The sequence below is a fragment of the Anabas testudineus genome, chromosome 13 (genome assembly GCF_900324465.2).
Source record: "Anabas testudineus chromosome 13, fAnaTes1.2, whole genome shotgun sequence".
Lineage (NCBI taxonomy): Eukaryota > Metazoa > Chordata > Actinopteri > Anabantiformes > Anabantidae > Anabas > Anabas testudineus.
This window is the reverse complement of record NC_046622.1, coordinates 707,136-731,297: the sequence shown is the minus strand read 5'-3', so window position 1 is coordinate 731,297 and position 24,162 is coordinate 707,136. Positions and strand designations below refer to the sequence as shown.

General features: G+C 43.0%; 1 protein-coding gene across 1 annotated transcript in view; it reads left to right on the top strand.

The window, feature by feature from the left end:
• Nucleotides 1-17,966, top strand: part of col4a3 (collagen, type IV, alpha 3) — a 37,430-nt gene extending 19,464 nt beyond the window's left edge. The window contains exons 22-52 of the mRNA XM_026371716.1: nucleotides 455-547; nucleotides 1,474-1,569; nucleotides 1,766-1,836; nucleotides 2,859-3,047; nucleotides 3,142-3,310; nucleotides 3,395-3,487; nucleotides 3,727-3,831; nucleotides 3,906-4,000; nucleotides 4,768-4,918; nucleotides 5,478-5,591; nucleotides 5,698-5,865; nucleotides 5,981-6,070; nucleotides 6,166-6,300; nucleotides 6,709-6,807; nucleotides 6,958-7,047; nucleotides 7,389-7,528; nucleotides 7,779-7,905; nucleotides 8,287-8,367; nucleotides 8,472-8,573; nucleotides 8,657-8,704; nucleotides 8,790-8,975; nucleotides 9,538-9,668; nucleotides 9,761-9,833; nucleotides 10,060-10,131; nucleotides 10,267-10,392; nucleotides 10,483-10,581; nucleotides 10,700-10,912; nucleotides 15,220-15,397; nucleotides 15,474-15,588; nucleotides 15,960-16,132; nucleotides 16,594-17,966. Of these exons, the coding sequence (XP_026227501.1) occupies nucleotides 455-547; nucleotides 1,474-1,569; nucleotides 1,766-1,836; nucleotides 2,859-3,047; nucleotides 3,142-3,310; nucleotides 3,395-3,487; nucleotides 3,727-3,831; nucleotides 3,906-4,000; nucleotides 4,768-4,918; nucleotides 5,478-5,591; nucleotides 5,698-5,865; nucleotides 5,981-6,070; nucleotides 6,166-6,300; nucleotides 6,709-6,807; nucleotides 6,958-7,047; nucleotides 7,389-7,528; nucleotides 7,779-7,905; nucleotides 8,287-8,367; nucleotides 8,472-8,573; nucleotides 8,657-8,704; nucleotides 8,790-8,975; nucleotides 9,538-9,668; nucleotides 9,761-9,833; nucleotides 10,060-10,131; nucleotides 10,267-10,392; nucleotides 10,483-10,581; nucleotides 10,700-10,912; nucleotides 15,220-15,397; nucleotides 15,474-15,588; nucleotides 15,960-16,132; nucleotides 16,594-16,675 (3,704 nt within the window). The 3' untranslated portion in view covers nucleotides 16,676-17,966. The remainder of the gene's footprint in view (nucleotides 1-454; nucleotides 548-1,473; nucleotides 1,570-1,765; nucleotides 1,837-2,858; nucleotides 3,048-3,141; nucleotides 3,311-3,394; nucleotides 3,488-3,726; nucleotides 3,832-3,905; nucleotides 4,001-4,767; nucleotides 4,919-5,477; nucleotides 5,592-5,697; nucleotides 5,866-5,980; nucleotides 6,071-6,165; nucleotides 6,301-6,708; nucleotides 6,808-6,957; nucleotides 7,048-7,388; nucleotides 7,529-7,778; nucleotides 7,906-8,286; nucleotides 8,368-8,471; nucleotides 8,574-8,656; nucleotides 8,705-8,789; nucleotides 8,976-9,537; nucleotides 9,669-9,760; nucleotides 9,834-10,059; nucleotides 10,132-10,266; nucleotides 10,393-10,482; nucleotides 10,582-10,699; nucleotides 10,913-15,219; nucleotides 15,398-15,473; nucleotides 15,589-15,959; nucleotides 16,133-16,593) is intronic.
• Nucleotides 17,967-24,162: the final 6,196 nt, after the last annotated feature.

Below are 24,162 nucleotides of genomic sequence, written 5' to 3'. Positions count from 1 at the left end.
CTATCTGATGGATACAATTTAAACCACTCTAGTGCTGTTCCTTTGATCCCAATAACATGTTCCAGTCTATGTTGTGATCTATATGTTGAATGTAGCAAGATCTAACAAGATGAGTATAGAGAGTAGTCCATTGTCTAATAGTAGATCGTTACTTTACCAGTGCTGTTTCTGTACTATAATGTACTCTAAATCTTGACTGCAAATCTTCATACAAGTTATTCCTGTCCTGTGTGGTCATATAATTGCTGAATTGAAATTATTCCGAATGATCTATGGGGAGGAACCATCAACTAAACATTTAAATAAATCCACTTTGTTTGCATCTTTGTTAATGTAAGGTGTCCCTCAGGGAAGTATATTGGAGCCTCTGAGCTTTAAACTAAAAAACAGCCAGCCTAACTTTAACAAAATAATTAAAAGCTCTCTGATTTTATTGTTCTTTTCTTTATGTCAGACTTTCTGGAAGATGGCATTGGTGATCCAGGAGTTAAAGGTACAAAAGGCTTAGTGGGGTTTCCTGGGAGAAGCGGACCAGTTGGACAGACAGGTGAGTGGAGGGCAGAAAGCGTGAGTTTAGTGAAGCAGACACTGGATGGATATCAATCCAATCTCATATTGTTTGATGTGCAGCGTGAGCAGTGTTCTTGACCAGATTAATCACATCAACGCATGCTCCCTTATAGGTAACTGTATTTCTGTCGTGTCAGAAATTATGACTGGCTGTCTTGTAGTGTGAGCAGTACTGCAGTTTGATATACCAGGTTATTGGGAATCCCTTTGAATGCACTCATGCCACAAAAAGGATAACATAATGGCACAGATGAGAGGTCGTATGTTCTGGATGGAGATGATGGAGATGATGGAGATTTTTATTCTACTCCAATTCCAACTGAAAAATACCCACACCATACTGCCTGTGTCTCCTTGACCACTTCAGTTCTCGTATTTAAATATACTTAACAGATTTGACACCAAACTCCACCATGTTGTTGTCATACAGAAGTCATATGTTTAAATGTATCACATAGATGAAAGTCATCATGTATGTGATACATGAAAATCCTTTTTTAAATTTTACTTGGATGTGTATTTAATGAAGATGCCAACACACATGGTCAAGGTTGAGAAGTGGATGGTTTTGCAACTGCAGCTGCAACAAATGTTTACTTAAGTAAAGGATCTTCCACTACTGGAAATGACCTGTATCTTTATATTTGTCTCTTTGTGCATCATAGCAACAGTATAATATGACTCAATACAATGTGATTCAAATAACATGAAACTGACAACATGGTGTCAGCATCCACAGGTTGTTATGTAGTCACAGTTGTCGTACGCACTTGTCACAAAATGATGTAAACCTGGAGCTTTGTCGCTGGAATAGTAATGGCATTGTTACTGTGGATACACTTAGCATTTTTGATGGATGGATTGATTGATTGATTGATTGATTGATTGATTGATTTTTATCAGGCGAAAAGGGGGAGTTGTGCTTGGTATGTCCTCTTGCTTCTGGCTCCCCAGGACCTCCAGGTATACATGGAGAGCCTGGTGAAAATGGAGTGATGGGTAAGAACTTATCTTTAGTAATGCTATTATTATTGAGTTTATAATCCTCCCACAATATACTCTGGTATTTACCAAAGTAAAAGTAGGCTATTTGGTTTTATTTTATTTATTGACAGCAGAATCTGCTCCATAATTAGACTGAATGATGACGGGGAGAACTTACCTGTCTCTCTGTGTGATGTCATTCTGCATCCAGGTTTAGATGGTTTCCCAGGTACCAAAGGTGACAAAGGGGACAAAGGTGTAGTAGGACCACCTGGTCCACAGGTGAGCTTACCAAATTTTTTAGTTAAACCTGTTGCTTTTTAAAAATCTAAATTTACTAGATGATAATGAGGAAAATTTGTGAAATAATTCACAATATGAAAATTGTGTCCATATCCAAAAAAGCAGACACTGTAGAAACAGGTTCAGCTGAGCGGAGTCTGAGACCGGACCTGACCTCACAGTTAGTTCTTCAATACAACACAACATCAGTATCAACATAGGATCCACAGAGATTGTCCCCACTAAGTCTGCCAGAAACCTGGGGGTGATCATTGATGATCAGCTGAGCTTTACTGACCACATCTCCTGCTTCTGTTACCAGCTGCACTATCAAATCCCTCTAGATGATCCAAAATGCAGCAGCATGTCTCATGTTTAATCAGCCAAAAAGGACACGTTACATCACTGTCCAGATCTCTGCTATCTGTAGCTGCTGCATCAGGTTCAAAGTCCTGACTCTTACCTACAGAGGTCACCTCAACTGCACCAGCCTACCTGAACTCTCTCATCCTGGTCTACAATCCCTCTCACTCACTGTGCTCTGCCAGTGAATGACGTCTTGTGGTCCCCTCACCTCAAAAGATCCCAGACTAAACTTTTCAGCTCTGTGGTTCTACGATGGTGGAAGGATCCACCCACCTCTGCACGATCAGCTGCCTCACTCTCAACTTTAAAAGAACTTGCTGAAAACAAAACTCTTCAGAACCTTTCTCTGCACTTAAAACCTTTATTTAAAAACTACAAAACTTGAACTTATGCCCATGAAACTTAAAAAGATCTTTCTAGAGCACTTTAAAGTAAAATTCCTCTCCTTGGCTTAGATACGAGTTTTTGTTTGCTTTGTACTTCACTCATCTGGAAGTTGAGTCATGGCAACTGGATCTAAATGTAAATGAGACACCAGTGACAGCGCTGTCTAGTGACTGTCCAATCGCAAGAATAAAACAATGGGGTCGGGTACACAGTCTCTGATTGTCTGGTTAGTGTGATCAGTGAGGTACATCTTAGATGTTTGTCTTCAGGGACCATTTGGTATCCCGGGCCTCCCAGGGCCCCCAGGACCTATTGGAGATCCTAGAATCATGCAGAGTGTGGGGCAGAAGGGTGAGGAAGGTGCTCAGGGGGCAGCAGGTCCACCAGGCATTGATGGGATAGACGGACTTCAAGGAGATCCGGGATTGAAAGGTGTTCAGGGACAGAAAGGAAATCTTGTGAGTATCAGATTATTTATTAGACCAATCCAGACCAGATCCTGGAGGGTGGAGGCGTGTGCCAGAAATATATTTTTCATGCGCTGCTCTACAGGGGCCGCAGGGACCAAAAGGAGACAAAGGCCAAATCGGGGAGACTGGTTCCAGAGGACTACTAGGACAGCGGGGACCTTCAGGACCTCTTGGTATTGGGGCTCCAGGACCTCCAGGACCTCAAGGCAGCATTGGAGTGCAGGGACAGCAAGGAGATCCTGGAAACCCTGGTGAGTCGGTCTAGGTTTGGTCTGGCCAGTGGGGGGGCAGAACCCGAGTTAACTAACGGATCTGAGTTGTCTGTGTTCTTTCAGGTGAAAAGGGTTCTCCAGGTGAAATCCAAACCTCTCCGGGAGATCTAGGACAGAAAGGAGTAAAGGGTTTACCTGGAAATCCTGGACCTGAAGGTGAGCGACGAGCAAAGCAAATCTAATGTGGACTGTTTTTGATCTTTACTGATGAACTTGGACACAGGTAAAAACTATGAGTCATATTCATGGGTATGTGTTTCAGATTAATCACAACCTATTAAAGCTATAAAACCACATCTTGTTCACTGTAGCAGAAAAACTGTGGATGTATGTTGAACCTCCGTCTGCCTTTTAAATGCAGTATGTGTTCCAGCTAAAGTCTCTCCCTGGTTCAGGTGTGACAGGACCTCAAGGTAATCTAGGATCTGTTGGTCCAAAGGGAGAAAAAGGAGACAAAGGACTTTCTGTCCAGGGGCCTCCAGGTTTTCCAGGGGTCAAAGGTCAGTTAGAAGAAGACAACAGTCAGCAGACGGTTTATGTTTATGTGAATACCTAACTGTTTACCTGCATTCAGGACTGAAAGGCCTTCCAGGGGATCCAGGTTTACCAAGTTTTGGTAATAAGGGACGGGCAGGTCCATCGGGCCCCCCAGGGATGCCGGGTCCAAAGGTAACGGGCTGAAATCCTCAACATAAATTATGTAAAAGTTTGGATGATTTGCTTTCTCAGAAAAATGACAAAGTGCAAAGAGGCACATAAGAAAATCTCCAAAGGTGTCTATGTGGAAACGGTGTGTGAGGTAAGCCAGAGTAAAAGGGAAGCCTCATGTAGGGACGTGAGGCTTCCCTTTTACTCTGGCTTACCTCTGAACCACCAGGGTGCAGGGAGTATCTTGGCCTCTGGAAGTCAAAGACCAACTCCATGGTGTTCTAGGTGTTGAGCTGGATCTGGTATGTCCTATGCCACCTCACAAAGCCCCCCTCCCCACCCTAGATCTCACACACCCTCCTGTCCTCTAGCTGAAGCACTCTGCAATTGCAGAGTCTGTGGTTGAGAGGTTGAGGTTGTTCTGCATGTTGCACAACTTTACATTGTCCATATCCAGAGCTGGATCGAGGTCTGAGCAGTTGGCTCCAGGTTCCTCATTAAATGTGAAGTCAGTGCAACCTGGAGGCATTGAGTTCAGTATGACACACTTAGGCATGTTGCATGTTATGTATTTGTCAGCACTCAGTTTCATAGTCATTAATATTATTTGGATGTTTTCATCCAATACAATACAATACAATTTATTTCAGCTCCAACATGACAAGAACACAACATTACACTGTCACTCTGCTTCTTGTTTTTTTGTTGGATGTAACATTTAGATCTTGAACCATTGTCCTCCTCCTCTGATTTACTGTTTTCCTGTTTGCTGGTCCCTGTGGTCACAGGGGGGTGCAGGTGTTGGTTTCCCAGGTCAGCAAGGTCAGCTGGGTCCTCAGGGAGAAGAGGGCTTAGTAGGGCCCCAAGGACATCCTGGACCTCAAGGAGCAAATGGAGCTCCAGGACTTCCAGGACAGGATGGGCCACCAGGAGCCAATGGTAGGTCACCACTACTGATTGAGGACCCATAGACTGGACCTATTTAGAAGTGAATCCACTAGTACTGATGGCTCCAGTGGACCCCACATGTCCACTGATTAACCTCGACATAGTAATTTCCTTCAAAGTGTTTTGTTCTCTGTAAATGACACTGGACTAAATGGACTCGTATCACTCCCAGTCTATGCTGTGAATGAGTAAACACGTTTGCCGTGCAATCGGCAAAGCAGGAGTGCACTGAAAGTTTGAATGTATTTTATATTTTCAGCCGGAGCTGTGCTAAAAACCGACTACTAACCTGTCTCTCTCAATATTTATACCAGGCAAAGACAGACAACTTATTAAATTGTTGAAATGTCTGCACGTACCAAGGTTTCTGAAACTGATCAGTAGATCAGTAGAAGCCCGTTGGGAATGTTCTCTACTCTCAGTGGTTCAGGCATAACTGTTGATTTCCCCCTCCTAGCATGCAAAGAATAGCTGTTTACCTCAGACCTTCAGAATACACGGAGCAGTTCATATCACAGTCCAGTTACATTGGAAACTAAATGTCTCTCAGGTCATAGAGGTCTGGAGGGTTTACCAGGTCCCATTGGTGCTGTTGGACTCTGTTTACCTGGAGCTCCTGGACCAAGAGGAGAGCGGGGACTCATGGGAATCATAGGATTTACAGGTGCTAACTGTTAGGATGAGAACTGCTGAGCTTTGTTCATAAGAATTAGTGAAGTGAACTAAAACCACAACCACCCCAACCCACCAACCTGTATCTTGTCCTGAAGGGGCACGAGGCCAAAAGGGTCTGGTGGGAGACCCTGGGCTGCCAGGTGTGGCAGTTATGGGACCTCAGGGACCACATGGGGAACCAGGGCCTGAGGGTCAGGAAGGTCCAGTAGGAGGAGTTGGACAGACAGGCCTAGCAGGGACCAATGGGGAACCAGGGAACCCAGGTGAAGAGATGTGGCCATGTCTGATTTAAACCTGCTGATGAACTGGACATACATCAGAGTCGTAAGTCACCACAGTGTCCTCGCATCGAAAATAAATCGTATATCTGTCTTTCAGGTACCAGAGGGGACATGGGTCCTCCAGGAACTCTTGGGTGTCCTGGGGCTGATGGGAAACCTGGAGAGACAGGATTACCGGGATCAAAAGGTTTCTGTCTGTGAATTGATCAATAAATCAGTCAGTAATTAATCAATCAATTCAGCTGTGTCTGATTGTAACAGTCTTTTTTATTTGTCTCGAAGGTGAGACAGGTGTAGACGGGGATAAGGGTCCCCAGGGACCTCCTGGACCTCAGGGGGACCAAGGAGAAACTGGACAGAAAGGAATGCAGACGATTATAGAGATGTATGGAGATCTGGGAGATCCTGGAGACCCTGGTACTCGATTGTATTTATTTCTTACTGTAGTCTGTTCTAGTCCAGTCCAGTCCAGCTCAGCCCAGTTTAGTCTTAATTCTGTTGGCATTTACAGTGCAGTAACTATTGTCCAGGAGACTACACCAGGGCCCATTTTACATACCATTATCCATTTAATCTTTGACCTGACTCTGTTTGTTACACATGAAGCTATTGAAACATAGACTGGAACCCGGAAGCTGGCTACCCTGAATCTGTCCAAATCCACAATCCAGCACTTCTGATGGTGTATCTCATTTTTTCAATCAATGCAAAAAATGAACTGCTGAAAAATACTGAAAAAACAAAACGGAACACAAATGAGACCAGGCCTCGCAACAAAACCGGCTGGTCTGTGACCTGTCGGTCTGCTTTATGTCTCTCTCTCAGGGCCAGTAGGTTTTACTGGTAATAAAGGAGAGAGGGGTCTCCCAGGACCCCAGGGCCCTGATGGCATCAATGGTGAACCTGGAAATACTGGGCCACAAGGTAACACAGCTGTGACAGGATCATTTGAACATTGAGTGCTGTAGGACCAACTCACCCTGAACTCCAGTCACAGTTTTACTGAACCATGTTTTTTATGTTTTTTGTTAATAAAAATTAGAATTTGATATTTCATAAATGTCTGTTTCTCAGGACTTCCTGGGGACCCTGGCAGAGATGGTGTTAAAGGTTGTCCTGGTCCCTCTGGTTTTCCTGGTCACCCAGGAGAGATGGGGAAACCAGGTAGCGATCCCCAAACCACCAACCCCCCAGAACAATCTGCAGCTCTGCAGACATTTTTAAAAAGCTGATATTCGTGGATTTTACTGATTAGAATGAGTAGGAGTAAACTGGGCTGTCTCAGAGATGGTTAGTATTGGTGGTCAGTCCACCTGCTGAGAGTTCACCCTTCAGAACACATCACTAAAAAAACTACCTTTAAATAAATGTCAGCTTGAAAAAGAAAAGAACAATTTCAGCTGTCTAAAAAAAAAAAGGTGAATCAAGGTAAACTCCCTCTAGACTTTAAAAAAAACAAATGTTCACTCTCTCAATTCTCTCGTCTCCTTGTGTGTTCTGTCAAGGTTGTAAAGGTGAGAAAGGTTGTGCTGGGCCTTGTGGAACACCTGGTTCAGATGGAATCCCGGGAGCAGGAGGACTTAAAGGTTTTAAAGGGGAAACGAGCCCACCTGGACCAGGATCTAAAGGACAACCAGGAGAGAAGGTGTCATACATATGACAGACATGCCCTTATTCCAGTGTCAGTCCAGATGGTAGCAAACAAAACCACTGATGAAAATCATGAAGTGGATCTAATATTATTTAACACAGCACAGAAGCACAGAACAGAGACAATGATCAATCTATAACATTCATGAATTTAACTTAACATTTAAGTGTACTAAGTATATGTTGGATAGTTTGTTCTAGTTTGTTTTGTTTTTGACGAGTCTCCTGCTCTGTTCTCATCTCAGGGGATTCTGGGAAGTTCAGGACCTCCAGGTACAAAGGGGAAGCCAGGACACTTCGGAAACTTTGGTCTTCCAGGAGGCTGTGGCCCCTGTGGCCCCAAAGGATCCTCTGGACCCCCAGGATGCAGAGGTGTGACTTGATAGTATTGACTTGATAGTATTTGTCCTTTGTGCTGTACACATTCATGTCTGTATCATATCTGTCCACTGTTTGTGTGGATTTTATATCATTAGCAAAATCTGTAACTGATGGTGAACAGGAACAGCAGGTAGGATGCAACAAGCGCACCAGCTGATTTAATGTTCAGGCAGCGGGGAACCACAGATACAGTTCAGAAACATACTGTACAACAGTGAGAAGTATGATAGAAATCGCAACGAGACACCTGATAAAGTGAAAACCGGGTGAAGCTCAGCGTAGATGTTTTTCTGCATATTTTATATGTGCACATAAAACTGAGACAGTGAATAAATGCGGAGCTCTAATCAGTGCATCTTGTTGTGTCCTCAGGTTCTCCTGGATCTGCTGGTGAAAAGGGTTGTGATGGTCCTCCAGGGAAAACTGGCCCGATGGGACCCACTGGACTCACCGGTACAGAGACCAGCGTTTTCTGGCACTAATCTAATCAGCTGGCAGCACTACTTCTCCACTTTTATGTGGAATCTGTCCCCTCAGTGTTGTTAATGTCATTATAGGCAACAAGGGAGCTCCTGGAGATCCTGGTCCAGCTGGTCCCAGAGGAAACCAGGGACAAGATGGAATACCTGGACCTCCTGGAGAGAAAGGAGCAATGGGAGGTAGGAGGAAAGTGAATCAGCTGTGCTATCAGTGGTGCTGGTCTGTTTCTCTCAGTTTTGATTGATCAGTGTTTTTTCCCAAGCTTCTGGAATTGGACCGCGAGGGCCAGAGGGTACAACAGGTCCACCTGGTGAGTCCTCAGGTGTGATGATGATTTTCAATTGGACCTAAAGCAGAAGAAAGGAAATATGCTGTTTGTCTCCTCATGTTCTCAGGGAGTCCTGGGGAGAAGGGTCCACCTGGTTCCTGTGGGCCTCCTGGTCCACCTGGTCCTGCAGGAGAGGTGGGATGTTATGGTCTTCCTGGACCTCCTGGTCCTCCTGGTTGTCCTGGCAGGGAAGGAGTCTGCCCTGAAGGATTGAAAGGAGAAGTCGGGGTTCCTGGGATACGAGGGCAGAAAGGTGAGAACACTCTGAGTCAACAAAGTTCAGGGAGTGTTGAGGGTCTGTCCAGCAGCTGTTAACACTGATTTGCTCGGGCCTTGGTGTTTCTAATCCAAATGTCTTCCTGTTCATAATGTAAACCTGCTGTGTTGATCTTCTCGTACAACATCTATATTCTGTCTGTTTGTCCTTGGAGTGTCGCACCGTAGAACCACCACAGAACTGGACTTTATCGTCAACAGGATGATCGATTTACTGAACTGGATTTTAACTGACTGTTCTAACACGTGACTAACCCTAACCCAGAGGAGAAAAAACAATCTGTGGGTTTGTCACTGTTTCATTTTATTGAAAACTCTTCAGGGTTTCAGTCAGGTGAGTCTCAACGCGGCTCATGTTCCATTTAAGGTGAGCTCTAATAAATGTGGTCGTCATCTGACTTCACCGGGCACCATGGTCAGTTCAGCATTTCATCAGTGCCTGATGTGGTTCTCTCCGAGTGTTTTCATGTGCAGGAAGTAGAACCTAGACACTTGTTCTGCTATTGGATGAGACACTGATTATGTCTCTGTCTCTGTAGGTCACCCAGGCTGTCGCGGACCTCCAGGTCCTCCAGGTCCAGGTTTTAAAGGAGACAAGGGATATAAAGCAGCAAGAGGTGACCCAGGTCCACCCGGTTACCCTGGCGACCCTGGGCTACAGGGCAGTCCTGTCAGTACATCCCACAGTTACAATACCTATATATGCCATTTCTAGTTCATCTTAATCACGTCCTCAGTCCTATTTGTTGGTAATGTTGACAGGGTTTAGACGGCCGACCAGGTCCAATTGGAAAGAAAGGCCTGAGTGGAGAAACTGGTCTCCCAGGACCTGCTGGTAAGAAGTCCAGTCAAATAACAAGTAGACGCTACAGTAAATCCACAGTTTGAACTGTCATCAGAAAAAGTCTCAGCAGTGTCTGTAGTTTGAAACGGAACAAAGAATCGCATCGATGATAATTCTTGGTAGTATTTGTTGGTCTGAACTGAGACTTCATGTTCTGGTCGGACATGGTACAACAGAGCTGGTCCTGTGGACTCTGGACTCTTTGTGTGTGTTTCAGGTTTAAAGGGAGAGAACGGACCACCAGGCCAAGGCGGCTTACAAGGAGTTCCAGGGCCACCTGGGCCAAAAGGTAATGCGGTAAAAACTCAGAGCAGTCGTACAGAATACTACAACTGCTGACATTGTACTGCCCCTTGTGGTAGTACTACTACCCTGTATTGAATCCTCATTGCTGCATGTGCTCTTAAATACTGTCCTGTTGCAGGAGAGATGGGGAAGATTGTATTGATGAGCATAATCACAGAACCAGGAGACATGGGCTGTGGGGGAGCTCAGGGACCTCCAGGACCAAGCGGACACCCAGGACTCCGTGGGAAACCTGGAGGTCCAGGTGAGTGTGGAATGATATCTTTACTTTAAAAACAGTTTCAGGTACAAATTAACTGACTGTTAGAAGCTGGGTTCTGTACTGTGGCTGCAGGTTATAAGGGCAGCAAAGGCCTGGCTGGTAAAATGGGACCAAGTGGCCGTCCTGGATTAAAAGGGGATCAGGGAGACCCAGGATTACCTGGACTAAAAGGTACGACATCTGCAGCTATTGCTAACACTGCTTACACTGGCAATGAAGAGTTGAGACGATATTGGTCGTTGATTTGAAACCAGGTTTTAACACTTAAAAACTGACTCTGCTGTCACAGGGGCTGCAGGTTTACGTGGTCCTGTTGGTGCTAAAGGTATCAGAGGTCTACAGGGTGAACGTGGGAGTCCACCAAAGACCAACGGCTTCCTGTTCACCAAGCACAGCCAAAAAACCTCCATCCCGGTTTGTCCTACAGGATCCAGTCTGATATACTCTGGATACTCATTGCTGTTCATCAACGGGAACAACCGAGCTCATGGACAAGACCTGGGTAATGGCACCTGTGGTGAAAAGTAACTGAGTACATTTAATCAAATACTGAGCTGAAGTATTAATGTTGTAAAATTAATGTTGAATCGGTGTGTAACTTTGCTAAGACGATGTCGGACTCCGTAGTTTTCTCTGGACCCCTTCCCAATCTGACCAGTGACGACATGTTTAGCCGCATGACGTCATTCAACCGCTGGCTGTCTAAGTGGTGTCCCGCTAACAACGTGGGCTACATAGACAATTGGAAAACGTTTTGGAGAAAACCTGGGCTGATTAGAAGAGACGGCATCCATCCCACTTTAGATGGTTCGTCTCAACTCTCTAGGAATATGACAGAGTTTATTAGACGACCTAAACCCTGACATGTCAGAGTGGAGCCCAGGACGCAGAGACGCAGTCTTACACACCTCTCTGCAGCTTCCTTACAGCCGTCACCCCCCCAAAACTACTATAACCTTATAGAGACAGTGTCTGCTCCCCGAATACCTAAATTATTTATATCTAAAACTAACACAAGAGGAGTAATTCATAAAAACCTAATAAAAATAAAGACGACTCCTCTCTTAGAACAAAATAACAAGACAACAATCAAATGTGGACTGTTAAATATCAGATCTCTCTCGTCTAAATCCCTGTTAGTAAATGATTTGATAATTGACCATCAAATAGACTTATTCTGTCTTACTGAAACCTGGCTGCAGCAGGATGAATATGTCTCTCTGAATGAGTCGACCCCCTCAAGTCATGTTAATTATCATGTTCCTAGAAACACAGGTCAGGGTGGAGGAGTAGCAGCAATCTTCCACTCAAGTTTGTTAATCAACCCCAGACCTAAACATAGTTTTAATTCATTTGAGAGCCTCACTCTTAGCCTCTCTGATCCTAACTGGAAAAATCCAAAACCAGTCCTTTTTGTTATTGTGTACCGTCCTCCTGTCCCTTACTCTGAGTTTTTAACTGAATTCTCAGAGTTTCTATCTGATTTAGTTCTTAGTGCAGATAAAGTCATTATAGTGGGTGACTTTAATATCCATGTAGATGTTGATGATAACTGCCTCAACACTGCATTTAATTCACTATTAGACTCCATTGGTTTTACCCAAAATGTAAATAAACCCACTCACTGTTTTAATCACACCCTTGATCTTATTCTGACATACGGTGTGGAAGTTGATCAGTTAATAGTTTTTCCCCAAAACCCTCTTTTATCTGACCATTTCTTAATTACATTTGAATTTACAGTACCAGACTTTACTAAACCTACAGATAAGATTCACTACAGTAGATGTTTATGTGAAAATGCTGTTGACAAATTTAAGGAACTGATTCCATCTTTTATTTCAGAGCCATGTACCAACACAGAGGAAGGCAGTTATTTCAATGTTACTCCAGCACAAGTGGACTATCTTGTTAATAGTACTGGTGCTTCACTCAGAACAATACTTGATACTGTTGCTCCTCTGAAAAAGAAGCTAGTGAGTCAGAGGAAGTTAGCTCCATGGTACAATTCACAAATCCGTAGCTTAAAGCAGAAATCACGTAAGTTGGAAAGGAGGTGGCGTTCCACCAATTTAGATGAATATTGCCTAGCCTGGAAAGATAGTTTAATAATATATAAAAAAGCCCTGCGTAAAGCTAGAACTTCATATTACTCCTCATTAATAGAGGCAAATAAGAACAACCCTAGGTTTCTTTTCAGCACTGAAGCCAGGCTGACAAAGAGTCATAGCTCTGTTGACCCTAGTATTCCCTCAACTCTCAGCAGCAATGACTTCATGAATTTCTTTACAAATAAAATCATAACTATTAGAGAAAAAATTGATCAGATCATCCCTGCATATAGCATGGATTGTACAACAACTCTAGATCCACGCTCGTACTTAGACTGCTTCCTCCCTGTAGATCATTCTGAATTAATTTCAGTAATTAATTCCTCTAAACCATCAACATGTCTCTTAGATCCCATCCCGACTAGACTCCTCAAGGATGTCTTACCTTTGATCAGCACGTCCATATTAGATCAGATCAATCTGTCTTTACAAATAGGCTGCGTACCACAGGCTTTTAAGGTTGCTGTAGTCAAGCCCCTGCTCAAAAAGCCTACTCTGGACTCAGGGGTCTTAGCGAATTATAGACCAATATCCAATCTGCCCTTTATCTCTAAAATCCTTGAAAAGATAGTTTCTAAGCAATTGTACGACCACCTGCGTAGAAATAACTTGTATGAAGATTTCCAGTCAGGATTTAGAGTACATCATAGTACAGAAACAGCACTGGTAAAGGTCACTAATGATCTTCTATTAGCATCAGACAATGGTCTACTCTCTATACTCGTCTTGTTAGATCTTAGTGCTGCATTCACACTATAGATCACAACATTTTATTACACAGACTGGAACATGTCATTGGAATCAAAGGAACAGCACTAGAGTGGTTTAAATCGTATCTATCGGATAGATTTCAGTTTGTACACGTTAATGATGAGTCTTCCATGCACAGCAAAGTCAGCTATGGAGTTCCACAGGGATCTGTGCTTGGACCGATTCTTTTCACTTTATATATGTCCCCTTTAGGCAATATTATTAGGAAACACTCTATAAAATTCCATTGTTATGCAGATGATACCCAGCTATATTTATCTATGAAACCAGGAGAAACTAATCAATTAGTCAAACTTCAGGAATGCTTAAAAGACATAAAGGCCTGGATGACCTCCAATTTCCTTCTCCTAAATCCGGACAAGACAGAGGTTATACTGTTTGGGCCTAAAAATCTCAGAGACACTATGTCTAAACACATTCTCACCATTGATGACTTAGTTCTGGCCTCAAGTAATACTGTAAGTAACCTCGGAGTTATCTTTGATCAGGATATCTCCTTCACTTCATACATCAAAGAAATCTCTAGAACTGCCTTTTTTCACCTAAGAAACATTGCTAAAATTAGGAGCATCCTGTCCCAAAGTGATGTTGAAAAACTAGTCCATGCATTTGTTACTTCCAGACTGGACTATTGTAATTCATTATTAATAGGATGTCCCAATAACTCATTAAAGAGCCTCCAGTTAATCCAAAATGCTGCAGCCAGAGTTCTGACTGGAATTAGTAAGAGAGATCATATTTCTCCTACGTTAGCTTCTCTCCATTGGCTCCCTGTTAAGTCCAGAATTGAATTTAAAATTCTTCTCCTAACTTATAAATCCCTTAATAATCAGGCTCCATCTTATCTTAAAGACCTCATAGTTCCTTATCTTCCAAGCAGAACTCTCCGTTCTCAGACTGCAGGTTTACTTGTGGTTCCTAGAGTTTCCAAATGTAGAATGGGAGGCAGAGCCTTTAGCTACCAAGCCCCTCTCCTGTGGAACCAGCTCCCAGTTCAGGTTCGGGAGGCAGACAGCCTCTCTACATTTAAGACTAGACTTAAAACTTTCCTTTTTTATAAAGCTTATAGTTAGAGATGGATCAGGTGACTCTGAACCATCTCTTAGTTATGCTGATATAGGTTATTCTGCTGGGGGACCTCTACTGATAAACTGAGCTCCTCTCCTCTCTCCTTTCTCTTGTATCAATGCAAATGCCACCATTGCATGTCATTAACTTTGTGTCTTCTCTCTCTTTTAGTTGTTTCCTCCTCTCTGTCTCCCTCTCTCTGTACTTTTCTGCAGGTATCCTCGGCCTGGAGCTGTACATCTCCAGAATCCAGTTCATCTGCCCAATGTTCTTGATGCTTGTTGTTGTCTTTATTGCCTGCTGTTCTTTTCTCTCTTCTCTTTCCACTCACCCCAACCGGTCAAGGCAGATGGCCGCCCACTATGAGCCTGGTTCTGCTGGAGGTTTCTTCCTCTAAAGGGAGTTTTTCCTCTCCACTGTTGCCTAAAGCTTGCTCAAATGGGATTGTTGGGTTTTCTCTATAATTTTTTGTATACATATTTTCTGTAAGGTCTTAAACCTTAAACACTGTAAAGTGCCTTGAGATAACTTCTGTTGTAAATTGGCGCTATACAAATAGAATTGAATTGAATTGAATTGAATTGAAAGTACGGTTTGAGGTATTTGTACTTTGCTGGAGTGTTATGCAACTTTCAGTTGTTTCAGAAGTTTCATACTTCTCACTTATAGTAGATGTTTAGTGATTAATTAGCTCATTAAGATGACTGATCTCAAACATACACAAAGTACTGAGAACAATAAATACAATTCAGTGTACAATCAAGTATCATCACCACATCAGAAAGGTCGGACCAGTGATCCAGTTGACGCACAAACGGCATGTTCCCGTATAAATAAAACCTTCTCTCGGTCTCCTCAGGTACATTAGGGAGCTGCCTGCCCCAGTTCAGCACCATGCCCTTCCTGTTCTGTAACATTCAGACGACCTGTCACTACGCCTCACGCAACGACTACTCCTATTGGCTGTCCACTGACGAACTTCTGCCCGACAGTGTCCCGTTCATAACCGGAGCCTCACTGGGGAGTTATATCAGCCGGTAACCCTCTGCCTTCACGTTAACTGCCTGTGTTTGTCTGTGTCTTACTCTGAACCGTGGACTTCTCCTGTTGTAGGTGTACTGTGTGTGAGGCCAGAGCCAACGTTGTCGCCATCCACAGTCAGACCAGTTCCATTCCTGCCTGTCCCTCTGAGTGGGACTCTCTCTGGGTTGGATACTCCTTCGTGATGGTGAGCTAGTATTGTCGCCTCCGTTTGAGTCAGACTCCTCCTAGTGGTAATGTTTTGGAGCGTTTTAATGTTGGCTGTGTCGCCACATACTGCTCAGTGAAACCCAATTGGACCCAATTTAATTTGTCTATTTTACATATTCTATATATATATTAGGTTTTTCTGTATTTATGTTATTGGTTATGTGTATTTATGTTGGTGTTGGATCTTTCCTGGTTGTGGTTCCTTTTCTTTCTGTCTGTTATGAGAACAATGGTAATGAGGCACAACAATTTCCCTGAAATAAAGACAGACATGGACTTTGGTTCTCCGCTCCCCTAGCTGAAGAGTTACTTCTTTGCCCGTTGACCTTGTCTGTTGTTGGTCTGCAGGAAACAGGAGTTGGGTCAGAGGGGTCGGGTCAGCCTCTGGCCTCTCCTGGATCATGTCTGGAAAGCTTCAGAAAGATTCCCTTCATCGAGTGTCACGGTAGAGGAACCTGCAACTACTACACCGACTCCTACAGCTACTGGCTGGCAGCTCTCAACCCCAACGACATGTTCAGGTAGAGAACCACATCCAACTACACAGCACCGTCAGTCCATTTACAGCAAGTGTTAGTATACCATAGGGATACCATACGACACCAGGCATCATAAACCTGGAGGTCCAGGTAAAGTGCAGCATCCTCAGCTTTGTGCTCAACTCAAAAATAGAATTATTAATGTCCTATTTATTTGACTGTTTAGCTAAAACACAGAGTTGTTTTGTAAAAAAACGATTTTTTGTTGTGGGACATTCTGTAATGAGCTGCTGCAGTTCTCCTACAACACCAGCAGAGGGCGGCGTCTTCTTTAACAAGCAGCTGTGGAGGAGAAAAACACAGGAAACTCACCTGTTGTCTTTGACTAGAACCACTTTCATTTCATTCTAGTGATTTTACCTTTTAAATCTCTGAACACACACGTGTGTGTGTGTGTGTGTGTGTGTGTGTGTGTGTGTGTGTGTGTGTTTCTCCTCCTGCAGTAAACCGAAGCCTCAGACTGATACTGAACAGTTCCCAGGCAGTCGGATCAGCCGCTGTCGAGTCTGCATGAAGACGCTGTAAACACCAAAACTACTGTTGATGCTACTACTGTAAATACTACTGCTGCTAACACTACTAATATTAACACAAAGTGAAGATGGATTGCCAAATCCATGGCTGCCTTGCAACTAGATGTAAATGTAAATAACTAAATGGATAGAAGAGGAGTCAACCGATGTGTTCCCCTGTGATCATTTAATGGCCATAGACATTATTTACCATATAGTACTTTTCAGATTTTAAGCTGTCCTTAAACACTACATTACCCATGAGTCTCAGCTGTTTCAGTTGAGTGGTGGAAAATTCAAAATATTTGATTTGTTGTTTGTTGCACAGTTCTGCATGTGAACTGCTCGTTATCGCTGTTGGTAGGAGTGTAGGACAAACTCTGCTCGTTTGTCGGTGAAATGCACACTGGACGTTTTGTTTTTTTTCTCTGCTTCAGTTTTTATGTCCACGGATTCTTGGACCTTTGACTTTTTAATCTAAAAACCAGATGTTTTCCTCGTCATGTGAGCAAACTCTGATTTGTTCGTATCAGATCTGTTCCACTTCCTTCTCCTCTGTGTGTGTGATCAGGAGTCACCTCTCTGCACAGGTCGTCTGTCGTCATTCTTCACCGTGGGTTCTTCACCAGTAAAAATCAACATGGAGAGCGACACCAGAGACCAGGATGTTTCATATGTGGAACATCCTGGTCCAAATCATTTTAGGACCAGCAGCTTCTGAGGAAACTGTTGTTCCCACGAGGCTCCAGTCTCAGTCCAGCATCAGAGTGCAGCTGTAGTTTGAACAGAAATAAATGTGTGCACACATTTATGTGCACAACCACTACTACTGCTACCATTGCTATAGTACTTGGGTGCTTTGTGTAATATTTGTGTAAAACTAATATTATTTCTATTGTAAGTACCGTAACTGCAGCCAGTATTACTGCTAAAACAGTACTATTACTATGACTACTTCTACTATTAACTGCTGCTACTATAACTTTCTTGAATATGCCTTTCTACTACTGTAAACATTGGTTAGTTAGTACTGTTATTATTACATAAGTGTATGTGTTGGTGTCACTGTATGACTGTATTTCCTCAGTAACTACTGTTACTGTAGTAGTACAACTTCCACTTCTGTCACCACAACTGACACCACTAGTACTACCACTACTATGGGTGGAATTGCAGCACCTCTTTCTACCGACAGGGGCAGAGTTGAGCTGGTGAAGCTCTAGGAAAACTTGAAGTGAAAGCGGAAAAAACACAAACTGTAAATAACGAGTTAAGGTGTTAGAATAAAGAACAAACAAAGTAAATCAGTGTACTGCTCCTTTAATTCAGAGTTCTTGGGTTGATGAACAACATTACAGGACAGTACGTCATCAGTCCAGGACGAGGTGGTGGAGATGAGGGAAGACCAGCTCAAAACTAAGATTGAAGCATGAAGACAAACCCTGAAGTGGGTGGTTGGAGTGAAGACACCGGATTTCTATTTAGACGGAGGAATCGGTCCGAAGGAAACTTGAGAGCTGTAGCGAGAAAAATGGGACAAAGACTGTGGAGTGATACAGTGGCAAGAAAAACTTTGTAAACCTTTTGGAATTTGATGGTTAATTTTTCTTAAAATGTGCTCCGATCTTCATCCAAGTCACAAAAATACAAAAACACAGTCTGCTGAAAATAATAGTACACAAACATTATATGTTTTCATGTTTTTATTGAACACAAGATGTAAACATTCACAGTGCAGGGTGGAAAAAGTATGTGAACCAATTGGAGCCAGGAGTGAGCCAACCTTGAGTCCAATCAGTGTTATGATATTAGATGTGTTGCTGAAAGCTGTCCTACCCTTTAAAAACATACACCAATTTTAGATTTACAGGTTTCAAGAAGCACTGCCTGATGTGAACCATGCCTCTCAGAAAAGAGCTCTCAGAAGACCTACGGTCAAGAATTGTTGACCTGCATGAAGCTGGAAAGGGTTACACAAGTATCTCCAAAAGCCTTGATGTTCATGTGTCCACGGTAAGACAGACTGTCTACAAATGGAAAAAGTTCAGCACTGTTGCTACTCTCCCTAGGGGTGGTCGTCCTGTAAAGATGACTGCAAGAGCACAGCGGAGAATACTGAATGAGGTAAAGAAGCATCCTAGAGTGTCAGCTAAAGACTTACAGAAATCTCTGGCACATGCGAACATTTTTGTTGACACATCTACAATAAGGAAAACATCAAACAAGAATGGAGTACATGGGAGGACACCACAGAGGAAGCCATTGCTGTCCAAAACGAATATCGCAGCACGTTTGAAGTTTGCAAAAGAGCACCTGGATGTTCCACAGCACTACTGGCAAAATATTCTGTGGCCAGATGAAACCAAAATTGAGTTGTTTGGAAAAAACACACAACACTATGTGTGGAGAAAAAAAGGCACAGCACACCAACATCAAAACTTCATCCCCACTGTAAAACATGGTGGAGGGAGCATCGTGGTTTGGGGCTGCTTTGCTGCCTCAGGGCCTGGACGGATTGTTGTCATTGATGGAAAAATGAATCCCAGAGTTTATCAAGACATTTTGCAGGAAAACGTAAGAACATCTGTCACCAACTGAAGCTCTGCAGAGGATGGGTGATGCAACAGGACAATGATCCAAAGCATACAAGTAATTCAACAAAAGAATAGCTTCAACAGAACAAAATACACCTTCTGGAGTGGCCCAGTCAGAGTCCTGACCTCAACCCAGATTGAAATGCTGTGGCATAACCTTAAGAAAGCGATTCATCCCAGACATCCCAAGAATATTAATACACTGAAAGAGTTTTGTGAAGAGGAGTGGTCCAAAATTACTCCAGATCGTTGTGCAGGTCTGATCTGCAACTACAGGAAACGTTTGGTTGAGGTTATTGCTGCCAAAGACGGGTCAACCAGTTATTAAGTCCAAAGGTTCACATACTTTTTCCACCCTGCATTGAATGTTTACATGTTATGTTCACTAAAAACATGAAAACATAAAATGTTTGTGTACTATTATTTGCAGCAGACTGTGTTTTTCTATTGTTGTGAGTTAGATGAAGATCGGAGCACATTTTATGACCAATTCATGCAGAAAACCATAAAATTCTAAAAGGTTCACAAAGTTTTTCTTGCCACTGTAACTTTGAGAGTAACATTTGACCTCACAGCAGAAATGAAATGTGTACAGGTCTAAAGGTGTAAAGTTTTGATGATGAGGTCTGGATGTTTTGGATCTTTGAAACTGGTTCAACATTTAGCTGGAGCTGTTGCCATAACAATAGGGCCTCAAGGCTAAAATGTACAGATGGATCAGGACCAAGACATGAAGTAATTTTAAAGTTATTAAAAGTTAAAGTTAAAAACAATCTGTTGATCACAGCATCACAGCTTCGTTTAATTTCCTGAAACCTGGTGAAATAAAAAATAGTAAAAGTTTGAGACACTCAACTAAAACATGAGGAGAAGCAAATGATTCACAGCATATTGAATCTTAAAGTGTTGGTTCAGCATTTTTAATTTGTAATTCAACACTGGTTATCATGAAAAGCTTTGTTTTAAAGAGGGAAGTCTGTGTATCATTTACTGGGTTTGATAAAGTGCAGTGTGACTGACACCAGTCCAGAACCGGTGCTGCAGATGCTGTATTATTGTTAACCTCGTTAGGATCATGTGCGAACTGTCTCCTCCAACATAGATCTGACACACTTTCAAACATTTTCACTGGGGAATAAAATGAAATCTGACAGGTTTGACTTCACTTTTCAAACATCAGTGGTTTCACTGTGGTCTCCAACTTGTCATCTTTCTCTGTCTCCCTCCCTTGGACCAGTGGAAACCAGCTTTATCCCTCACAGTTCAACTGAATCAGATCAGATACCTGCAGTTTTGTATTTACTACTTCTAGTTGTCAGATACATTTTATCTCCTCTGGAACGTCGTGGACCAGAAAACAACATGCACTCTGATTGGCTGTTTGTGACATCAGTCTGTGACCCAGTGTGGGGGAAAAAGTATGCATCACACGGAGAAAGAGTGATGTCATCACCCTCCCATTGTGTGTGTGTGTTCATGCCAGCGGCTCCTTAGTGACTGGTACTCACTGTTAATGTGTTACCCCAGCAACCAGCCACTAATGTGTTCTTTATTAGCATCCACAGAAGATGAGGACGATGAAGATGATCCAACATGAGTCTGAATTCAGACAAAAAAAAAAACAAAAAGCTCAATACGTGTTGTCTTCAAGGGAGACAACTGCACCAGAATGATGGTGGAGCTGTGACCAAAAACGAACTGAATGCCCCCTCTGAATTTCCCATGATGCATCTGTGACACTGATTATTACTAAGATAAAAATGTTTCAGGAGAAAAACCAGCAGAAAACTGAGCAGAAAAGAATATGCAGCATGTGTTTGGTGTAAGAAGGAAACCAACATTAAAAACATCGTCCCAACAGTGAAGTACAGTGGAGGATCATTTGAGGCTTTGCTGCCTATCATGACACCACCGAGGAGAAAATACATTTATCAAGGCGTCTGCATGATAATGTCCGAGTGTCTGTCTGAGGTCTAGACCTCATCCCGACAGAGAGCTGTGGTTCGTCCCCCTCAGACATCTTTAGAGCTGAAGCAGCTCTGTGAGGAACTGAAATTTCCTCCTGGACATTTTTCTGGTCTGATCCTCAGCCTCAGGAAGAACTTGTTGAGGTTACTGCTGCCAAAGGTTCAACCATTTGTCATATTCACTTACTATTTTCTCCGTCACTCTGTAAGTTTAACGGCTGTGTTCAATAAAGACATCAAAGATCATAATGTTGTCATCGGCTTTAGCAGATTGTGTTTGTCTAAACTTGTGATAAAGATAAGATCATAGTTTATAACCAATTCATGCAGAAAACCAAAACAAGCATTTGTCACTGAGCTCAAATTATTCAGTTCATATTTTCTTAATCTGAATAAAGTTTTTAAATGATGCCACAGTCTTAGTGCACACACTGAACACACACATCAGAGTTTTTAATTTCCTCCTGTGATCATCATCAGCTGATCTGATCATAAACAATCTCTGTTTGTGGCTCCAAATGAAACTCATAACTCCGCCTGTTTTCTTTTATTTAGTTTATTCTGTGGTGAATATTGTGGATTAAGATCAGCTGTTATTCAGTAAACAGGATGAAATAAGTGAATTATTTCAAAAATCGTTTGATATGATGACGTCACACTCTTCATACTACTTCATACTCAGATCTCATGATCAGTTTCTGTTCAGTGGAAGTAAACCATCACAGGAAGGGCATCTAACATAAAACATTTTCCAAATCCAACATGTGAATCATCAACACGACTTCAGTCGCAGCCGGGATTACAGCGACTGACACCGGTGCTGTTGACCCACAGGGTGAACCTGGGCTACTGTTGGCTGAAGAAGAGAGGAGGAAGGCAGAGAGAGAAGAGGAAAGGTAGAGGAGGACTGACAGTAGGACTCTGAATGTGGAGACTATGCCAGGGAAGGCTTGGGGGTGGTAGATGATGATGCAGAGAAGGAAGGTGGACATACTGTATCCAGGAGTCCAGGTGGAAAGGTGGCAAGTCTGGAAGAAGTTATGTCCCAGAGGTAGGATGTGAGTTAGAAGAAAAGGAGTAATTCTGGAGTGAGTTAGATGATGTGACACAGAGCATCCTCAGAGGTGAGAGAGTGGTGATTGGTGCAGATTTCAATGGACGTGTTGGTGAATGAGATTGTGATGGACAGGTTTGGTCTTCAGGACGGGAACACAGAAGGACAGATGGTGGTAGACTTTATAAAAAGGGTTGAGATGGCTGTAGTGAATACTACATTTACATTTAGTCATTTGGCAGATGCTTTTATCCAAAGTGTCTTACAAGGGTAGGCAGAGTTAGCATAAGGAGGTCTTGCCTAAGGACCCCTACTGAAGGTAGGCCACGGCTGGGATTTGTGTTAGGTTGGAAGGAGAAAGAGGTGAATTAGTACAAGTTGGAGAGGCAAAGAGATAGAGATGGGAGAGATGTGAAGCAGGTTAGGGTGATTAAAGATAGGGATGGAAATGTTCTGACAGGTACCGGGAGTGTGATGGGAAGATGGAAGGAGTACTTTGAAGAAAGGCACCTCTCCACCTCGTTCAAGCAGGCCCAGATTACTCCACTGTTGAAGAAGCCTTCTCTGGATCCCTCCCTTGTGGAGAACTACAGACCGGTCTCTCTTCTTTCATTCCTGGCCAAGACCCTGGAACATGCAGCCTTCAACCAACTCTCTGACTTTCTTTCCCAGAACAACCTCCTTGATGTCAATCAGTCTGGCTTCAAGAGTGGTCACTCCATAGAAACGGCACTTCTGACTGTTGTGGAATCTGTGAACCATCAGATCCTTATGACTGCACTCTCAGACTTGGGCATCTCTGGATCAGCTCCAGTCTGGCTTCGGCCTTACTTATCTGGACACTCATAACCTTTCCACCGGTGTACCGCAGGGATCTGTCCTTAGTCCTATTCTTTTTCCATCTATACTTCTTCTCTAGGCTTTGATGTTCTTCTCCTTGACTTAGATATTTTTGCTTGCACTTGTAAGTCGCTTTGGATAAAATAAATGTAAATGTAAAGAGTTGATGAATGAGGAAAATAAAAGAGACCAAAGAGTAGAAGACGTGACTGTTGTGGAGCAGGAAGTGAGGAGGCGGATGATGAAGAGTGGAAAGGCAGCTGGTCCTGATCCCATTTACTCGAGCAGTGGGCCGAGTCTTTTAATACTAAAAAACATGTTAATACATTATTGCTCAGAGGGAGGACGTGGGTTTCCTGGTGAAACCAGTTTCCAACCTGTCATTCTATGCATGAGTTGTAATTAGAACACTTAATATACATAATAAGTGCTTTCTGCAGGTAACCTGAGCTGTATATACCAGTTACTGGTTCTACCAACCTGTCCAGTGTTTTTGTTGCCTGCTGTTCTTTTCTCTCTTCTCTTTCCACTCAACCCAACCAGTCAAAGCAGATGGTTCTGCTGCAGGGTTAGGGAGTTTTTCCTCTCCACTGTCACCTGGTGCTGCTCAGTGGGGTTGTTGGGTTTTCTATATAATTCTGTCTACAGGTATATTAAAGTGTAAAGTACCTTGAGATGACTACTGTTGTGATTGGGCGCTATACAAATAAACTGAGTTTAACTGAATTGTATTGAAATCGTGCTTCAGTCACTTCACTGAGCAGTTCAGAACATGGTTCTCCACATGTACTCGTAGTACTGATAGTACTTTGAGTAGACTTACTGTTGTTGGGATTCCCTGATGTCACTTCCACTCTGTCTCTCTGCAGCAGAACCATTTAAACCAGAGTGTTTTTCTACAGTATTAACGTGTTTGTTCTGACTAAATGTTGAGTGGGCGACTCTCTGCTGCTGCCTCTTTGTTTAATGGAGATATCAGCGAGTGCTAATGAAGTCTGCTAATCCTCTGAACGCTCCGTTAATTCTGCTCCTCTTCAGCCTGACA